Source organism: Cyprinodon variegatus, unplaced genomic scaffold (assembly GCF_000732505.1).
Source record: "Cyprinodon variegatus isolate N-32 unplaced genomic scaffold, C_variegatus-1.0 Scaffold109, whole genome shotgun sequence".
Taxonomy (NCBI): Eukaryota; Metazoa; Chordata; class Actinopteri; order Cyprinodontiformes; family Cyprinodontidae; genus Cyprinodon; species Cyprinodon variegatus.
In genome coordinates, this window is record NW_015150562.1 from 1378220 (window position 1) to 1386830 (window position 8611).

Genomic DNA, 8611 nt, shown 5'->3' on the forward strand with positions numbered 1-8611 from the left:
TGCACCGTGTTTAATGTAAAAAAAAGACACACAGATGGGAAGCGAAATGTCTTCAAACTTGGAAATTAAGTCCAGCGGATTGTTTTGTTTTTACTTTTTTGGAAAGACTATGACCTGGATGACTGAGAATCTTCACCAGCTAATTAGTGGACACACCATTATTTAAAATGCCACTTTGGTCACATTATTTTCAGTCTTTTTATGGGTCCATGATCATTTCTGTCTATGGGGTTTATTTCTTTTAAGTCTGTTTAAGTGGGATTAAAAGCAATGTCTGATGTAAATTGTTTATTTAAATAGAATGAAAATAGAATTTCACAGCATTTTTATGTATTAGTACTCTTTGTCAGATGTGACAAATGAAACAATAGTTTTGCAACGCAAAACAGTTCATGGAAAAAAAGAGCTCTTCTCTCTGCTGGTAAAAAAGAAAACAGCAACCAGAAATAGTAAAGCAAATAGCTTCTCAAGGACCAAGTACATGCAGAAAGGTCTTTAAATATGTACTTGGCCTTATTTGGCAGGAAAAAAAATCACTGAGGAGAAATAAAGTATGGGCCTTACAGGGAATAATCAGGACTCTGAAGAAGTCTATTATTCTAAGAGATAGATTCTTTCTTTTGCTCCAACGCCATAAATCTTTACACAAATCCAGTGGGAAAATGGTGAGTCCCTTCAATGCAACACAAATGCTCCCACGGTGGCTAAACACAAAAACAGGCACAGTGATGACAACATAAACACGCAAGGAAAAGTTCAGTCATCCAAAAAACTTTATGTTATTGATGTTGAGCATCATCCTATTTCATAATGAACACCAGGGAACAAGTTAGCATGCAACTGCTCTCTGTTCAGTAGAGGGATAGATCAAAGGCAGGCTGTAATTATTACAATATGTTTGGCCTGAATAATTTCAAGCTTAAATATATACAATCTAAAATGTAGATTGTATGAATCTGCAAATGCAGAATAAACGCCAAGTATAAAATCTATATCACAATAGCTTTCAGCTTACAGACATAACTAATGATAAACCAACAGTTCTAAAGGCACAAATTATAATTACAAATACCCTCCACTAAGATGTTTGGTAACTTACATTATTTTACTTTAGTCTGGATGTTTTCCTGTTTTTTTAATACACTACAAACCAAATAAAATCTATTCTGCCCCTTAATCATGTCAAAATAAACCAGAAACAAGATGAATGAGCTGCAAGGTCTGTTTACAGTATTTTGAAAATATATATATTTTTAAAGAAAGTTGAAACATTGATTATGTTAAAGTTAGGATGGTTAAAAAGACGGCAAAGAAAAACAGGACAAAGAGGAAATGGTAACTATCAAACAGTATGTAGCTAGGAATGAGGAACGTGAGATATGACGGACAACAGCAGGGAGCATAAAACCCAAAAAAGGCTCAAGTACTCACAGGCTGAAGCTTCTGCTTAAAGCTCATGATGAGACACACCACAGAAAGGAAAGTAAGGGAAAACAAACTACAATAAAAAAAGAGATGGGAGTAAGAAGGTCTCTGTTCATGTGTTTGTATCTTACTCCCTTCTGTTCTCTTCCTCCCCGTTCATAGCCCTGCCCTCATCAGGGGATCCTCTTTCCAACACAGAAAATGATCCACTGACTCTCTGAATGATGACATGCAGTGTGCACTCTCCACTGTTATTTGAAAACCGATTGCTTGACTAAAAATCAAATTGGATCCTGTTTAAAGTAATAGCAGACAGGCAAAGTTTTGAGCTCTCTGTTTTCTGCTGATGTTTAAGGTTTTACAATCTTGGTTGCAATTAATCATCATCAATGGGCGACTATTACAGTTAAACAACCCAGAAATCAGGTTATATTTAACAATTGCATGTCTTCTGGCATGCTTTTAATGCCATTTCTGAATCTGGAGAAGATGCAAGGAATCTTTTTGAAAATATTATTCAGGATAACATGATTAAAATCATTAAAGCCAGTGCATGTATAAAAAATACAAAAAAGGGACAGCTGCCGTTATTTCAATCTTTAATTCAATTTTGAATTCTGTAAACCAAAAGTCCTTGTATGGACTATATCTATCTTATTTTAAGAAAATAACAAAACAGATGGAAATAACTAAAAATTAAAGACCGATCAACAACTCTCAACATGGCAGACATAACTTTTCCAAATTTAGTTATACTACTGATTTCTGGTCATTGCAATGCTGCAACATCTATTTAAACCTAGAGGGCGCCACAGAAACACATGATACATCCCTTCCAAACACATCCACATCATACTGGTGAGCTTGCGTTTCTCTAAACCAAAGCTCAATCAGTCACGCTGTGTGACTTGTGCAGAGAAATCGATGTGGACAAAGATCAATGTTTACTTTCATTTCTCTTTTTTTCTGAGAGGTGTCAAGTCAAAATCCAATTAGAACAATTCAATTATAAAACAGAACACAGGCTAAAGTAAAAGTTTGCTCAAAGATTTAAAAGCAAATAATATTTATATTAAATTACACTGACTGAAACCAGCCAATGTAAAAAAAAAAATACAACTAATATCCTAAATAAAACCGTCCTCGCACTTTTTAATGAAAACTGTACAAAAGAATAAAAATCCCCAACATGAAGACTGCTTCTGGGGTGCAGCTGTGCAGATCCAGAAAGTGCAAACACGCTGACCTCCATTTCCATTAGTTACAGAGGCCAAGGTCAACGGCAGCATCAAGCCTCTGAATGCCGCTCGATAGCCTCACAGCGGCAGCTCTTTTTTTCTGGCTTTCATAACTGCATCTCACCAGGACCCCTTTTTACTCCCACAGACAGCTTCACAGACAATCTGTGATCCCCGCACACCCTCCCACTCTCCAAATGCAACCTCTCATACTCAGTACCAAGTCCTTCTCACTTAACGCCTTCTTCACATGCATATAGACATGACACACACCTGATGCCAAAGCTTTTTGTCTCTGAATGGAAGAAACAAGCAAACAATAGTTGATCAAATCAACAGTTTGGTGCTTTCATTGTTGGTGTTGCTAAAACCTGTAGGCAGCTGATGACGGCTTTGTGTAACAAGAGAAAACAACATAAATTCAAACTCTTACAAGAAGTACCGCTATTTTGTTGTGTCATTTCTGAGATATGCATTTATCTTGTCCTCTAAATTTGTTAAATAATTTATCAGGGCATTTGTCTGATTTCTTTTCTTTAAATTGCAGTTATGATACGATTTGTTGTGCCTTTTAGTTAAAGCCATTTTAATAAATATTTGTAAGTAATACACAAAAGAAGCTAAAATCTTCACAATCTTCATCAACACACAACTTCACAACAAAAATTATGGTTGAAAGGATTAATGGTGATTAATCGATTATTGAAATAATTGTCAACTATTTTATTAATCGATTACTTGTCAAATGGAGTATAGAAACTGTAAAACATGCTTTTAGCTGACAGAGCGACCCACATAGAGCAGTAGTTATATCAAAATTTTAAAAAATATATAAACACTTTGCATTTAAGATCAAAAACATTTTTTTTGTCTGTCAATATGCTCTATCCAAAACTCCTCAAGGGGAAAAGTTTTAATTTTATCTGGTTTAATATTGTAAAACATCTTCTTTAAGGAACCTTTTGCTAAACGATTATTAATTGATTAATCACAAAAATTATCAACGGATTAATCGATTTGCAAAATAATAATTATTTGCAGCCCTAGTAAAACTGTCCAGCAGAGAACGGTATATTACTTTAGTGGTGTGTGTGGTACTACTGTAAAATGCATACGACAATTGTTCAGCTGTTCAAAACTGTACAGATGCACATCTTATATTTGAAAAGTCATTTCAAGTTCCAATGGTTAAATTCAAAAAGTCTAAACCAAAATAAGCTGGTGAAGATTTCCAGTCATCCAAGTCAGAGTCATTCCAAAAAAATAAAAACATAATCCACTGGACTTTGTTCCCAAGTTTGAAGACGTTTCGCTTCCCATCCAGGTGGATTTTTCAATTCAAAATGTCAGAAATAGTATAGTTTGAGGCTTTATAGAGTGGACCAATAACAACGCCTTGTTTTGGCTTAGAAAACATGTACTTATGTTCTAAGCCAAAACAAAGCGCTGTTTTGAACAACGTTCAGTGGTTTGTTTTTTGACTTTTCTAGACCAAAGCAATACAGAGAGGACTTGCTGCCATCTCTAATATCTACTATTTTGGAACATCATGTAATGTCATTTAGCAACAGTAAAGAATCAATAAGAAAAAAAGCACCACATCAAAGTTATATGACTTAAGGTAATACCTCAAGTTCTTACTTACATTGTCGATGTAGGGGAGAGATTGTTTATAGGGAATGTAACATCTATTCCAGGTGATCAATGCAATTAATTTAGTTAATTTTACAGTAAATTTCTTACATATTGTTCTTTTAGATTACTAAAGATGCACAGCATCTGTCAGGTTGAATTCCATGACACCAAACTTGTTTATCCATATTCTAAAAAAAAAAAAGTATGCCAATTTTGCAACATAGTTTATTAAATTTATAGCTGCGGCTTAAAGAATTGTTGATGAGCAGTGTTTTAAAAACCTTTTTTTATATATCTTTAATATTTTTCCTCCGTTTTCATAGATAAAGACAATAATCAACTTAGATATAAATTTCTATTGAATGAATAAGAGTTTTTTTTTGTTTAAAAAGATGAAAAAAAGTATGTTTATTTCTAACAACTAGGGGATCCCTGCTGGAATATGTTTTTTTTTTAAGGAGAGAGAGATTTCTGGTAGACAGTGTGCAGTGTTTCAGCTAAGAACATCCTTGGGACACTTAAAAGTGATAAACGGCGTCAACAATTGAATAACAATAATATCAAGAAGCCAAACTAACCAGACAAACATGCAACAGACTGTTGAACTTTGCTAGTCACAGAGAACACTTAATTCGAAATCAAGACTTGCTCCTGATGTTAGCAAGTTAAATGCTCTGCCAACCCTTTAAGGAGACCTTCTGTTTTTACTGCCACTTTTTCCACAGACACATTGCATCCTTGTTCTGTAGTGAGTCACAGCCAACTGTCAGTATCACACTTGCTCTCTGGGTGAGGAAGTGAGATCTCACTGCCATCGCGGCTCTAGCGCTCAGTCATAAATCAGTCACATATGGTGATATCAAAGCGCAAATAGGATGCAAATGTAGGACCAGTTTGTGATGAGTTTGATGTTTGAGATTAGAGGGAAGAAAATGCAGCTGCACAGCTGAAAAGTACTCTGAAACTTATATATTCCATAGTATAAAAAAAAGAACTAAAGATAATTCTTTCAAAGATGTAGATTAAATACAAAAAATGTATCTGCTTCTTGTTCAATTACCAAATGTTAATTACTGTGACATTTATAAACTGAAAAACTGTGGTTTTTAAATTTAAACCATTGTATTGTGATGTAACTGACTTGAGCTCAATATAAACCATTTCACAACATTTTCACCTTTACTGTGGCTTATAAAGTGTACAAATTACAATTGTAACAGTCATTATCTGCAGAGAGCTGGTACTGCATCAGAGTACTCTTGCTGTCTGCACCAGAGAATCAGACACACCTTTGTGTTCATGTTTATATACCCGAGCAGGACTTATGATGGCCTGCAGAGAGGCTTTTTATGGGCATACTAATGACAATATAAAATCTTTAAAAAAAATAAAACATTATGAGTGGTTGGGTGAAGCCGTTTTTTACTGAATAACTGTACAAATGTTTACCCTTTTTATTGTAGAAAAAAATTAAATGACTATGATTGTTTTGCACAACTTGGAAATGTTGGCAGTATAACATAAAAACACACAAGCTGACATATGATTGGGTAAGTGAAAGGTCAGTGAGTTTCTGAACAACCCATTTCATGTTTATTCAGTGCTTCAATGATGTTGCTTGACTCCAAGCCATTCATCAAAGAATTATGTCAGGATCAGCAGTAGAGTATTATTTTTATAAAATAATAAAATAAAATTATAATGTTTAAAAAAACATATCTAGACTTCAACTGCTAACTGCAATGTTCAAATTCTAAATCACAACTGTAAATTCGAAACAACGCCATGGTCAATTAGACCTTGTCTCAAAGAAAAACTACAATAGCATCCACTGACAAATGCAATGCTGAAGGAGCTGCATGGTCTTGAGAAATAAAAAAAAAGAATGGAAAGTTTTTATTCATTAGCCAGTAGATTACATTTGAGACGTACCTAGACGTTAATGACATGAGGGAAAAAAAATCCTAAGTTGACCTGTCTTCGGCCAAATCTGAAAAAAGTGAAGGCTCTAAAGTGCCCTTCTCAGTCTACTGACTGTATAAAATTGAACAACTTTAAATGTGAACTTCTTTAAAGACATCTTAAGACATTTTCTTTCAAGAAAAGGGTCAGTTTAACCATCTGATTGTCATGATTCAGCACTTTTTGGTTCTGTTTAAGTTTTCTTTTTAAAGTTGTCAGTTAAACTTTGATTCACATTTTTCTGCGTTTTATAGTTTATTGGTTTCATTTCCATATTGTGTTGTTTTCTGGATTTGGTTTTTGTCTTTGAGTTCTTTTGTATTTTTACCATCTGTTGCCCTCTTGAGATAGTCTCCTTCCCCTTAGCTCCCTTCTAGATTCTTCTGTCCACACCTGCTCCCAATCAGTTGATTACTCCAGTCTTTGTTCTGTTTGACATATATACTCCTCCTCTTCAGTTTCTTTTTGCTTGTTCCTCTTCGTTTCTTTGCTCCTAATGTATGTTTTCCCTGATGTCTCTTTGTTTTTGGTTTTCTGTATTTTGTTTGTGGACTTTTGCACTAGTTGCCACCTTTGCTTATTAAATCTACAAGAAACCACCACAGCTTCCTTCTTGCTCTAGAAACCGCCACACAACCTGACACTGATAAAACCAGTGCATAGATCACAACAACAACACACAAAAAAACATCAGTTCAAGCTGTATCTGATGTGAAGGTGGGCAATATATTGTATTAAGAACTGAATAATGTGCATCGTACCTAATATGAACATGGTCAAACAAGACCGTCTGATAATAGTGGGTTTCATCGTAGCACCAACCATCTGTAACACTAAACACTTGCTGGAAAATCAATGATGTTCTCTCTCACCTGTGTGACCTGAGTGACCTTTTCAGTGACATTCTGGGTTCGGTCTTTAACCTTGCTGGGTGCAATGATTTCAATCTCTGTAGGCGAGGGAGGTCTCAGTCGGTCTGAGCCAAATGTGAGGGCGACCTGTGGGATTCGCCCGATGGTTCTATGTCTTATGAGATCTGAGTCTGAGGTGGAGTTCAAAGCACTGGGCTTAAGATCTGCAAAGAATTTCAACAAAGAGCAGAAAAATAGAATTACAAAGATGGAAATTGCATTTTTGACAAGTTTGAAATTATTGGATTCCTATCAAAGTACATTTGCATTTAAAAGAGCTTAATGTAAAAATGGGCAAGCTTTTAGATAAGATGATATTGTCAGCTTCAAACGCAGATAAAAGTGATGTGAAATAAAATAAAAAAATTTGCAGACTAATTTTAACATTTGTAAAGGAAGATAGAGCTTTCCTTAAGACAGAAGGATTGATTTTTGTCTCCATTGGACAAAAAATTAATGACCTCTGTGCCCTCAGAGAGGTTCATTTTGGTAAATCTAAAGTATTTAATACAATAAATCTCACTTTACTAGAACTAGTTAAGTCATTTTTATTTGTTTTCACTTGGGCACATTAAAATGGAAGTGACTAAAATTACATAAAATGTCAATTTTAATTTTTAACGTAAAAAAAAGTACTTTCAGGGCACTCTTTTACTAGTGAGTAGATAAAACCATGTTGATTTAATAAATACCCAATATAACTTAAGGTCATTAGTATGTTTAAGGAAAGCAAATATGAGGAATGATTTCAATTAATGTTTCTTAATGGAGTAAAAGGTCTGGAGGCTCCCTTCAGATACTCACTGCTGTGAGTTCGGGTATCCCCAGGTCGACTGTTCCATTCTGCTCTCATGCCGTCAATGTCATCCAGCGATGAGGCCCGCCTCAGGCTACGGACGCTCTCATTTGAGCTGCTTCGAGGTAAGGCCCCCCTTGTGAAGGAGATGCTGGGGTCCAGCCGTTCTGGTAGCAAGGAGCGCCGTTTAGTGAAGGACTGGGCAGCAGGGGAGGGGGGATCTAAGTCCTGTTCAATTAAAGCCTCAGTCTCAGATTGCATGCAGCTTTCCTTAGAAGGGATCCGAAATTCCCTCAATGGGACTTCCTCACTACTTGGCTGTAAAAGACAGAGAATAAAAGAACATACATTCAGTAGATTTATGTTTTTGAAGTTACTATGCACTGAAAACTAATATATAATGAATTACAATATGGCTAAAATAAGAATTTACTTTATGTTACTTTGTCTTTCAGCCACCTAAATGTTAGATTTAATTACTAACATCTGTCTGATTTTTAAGCTATATGACATGACATAGTATAGTAAGTATAGTAAGAAAATAAAACAAAGTCTAAATAGAAGACGATTTACTTTGCAACTAACTGTTGGAATGTCAGTAAGTAAATGTAAATCCCTTTTATTGTCCCATAATGGGGAAATAC

General features: G+C 35.1%; 1 protein-coding gene across 1 annotated transcript in view; it reads right to left on the reverse strand.

The window, feature by feature from the left end:
• kcnh6 (potassium channel, voltage gated eag related subfamily H, member 6) overlaps positions 1–8611 on the reverse strand; it is a 37718-nt gene that overhangs the window by 13530 nt on the left and 15577 nt on the right. The window contains exons 5-6 of the mRNA XM_015374849.1: positions 7976–8285; positions 7133–7335 (exon numbers count right to left, since the gene is read on the reverse strand). Coding sequence (XP_015230335.1) covers positions 7133–7335; positions 7976–8285 — 513 coding nt within the window. The remainder of the gene's footprint in view (positions 1–7132; positions 7336–7975; positions 8286–8611) is intronic.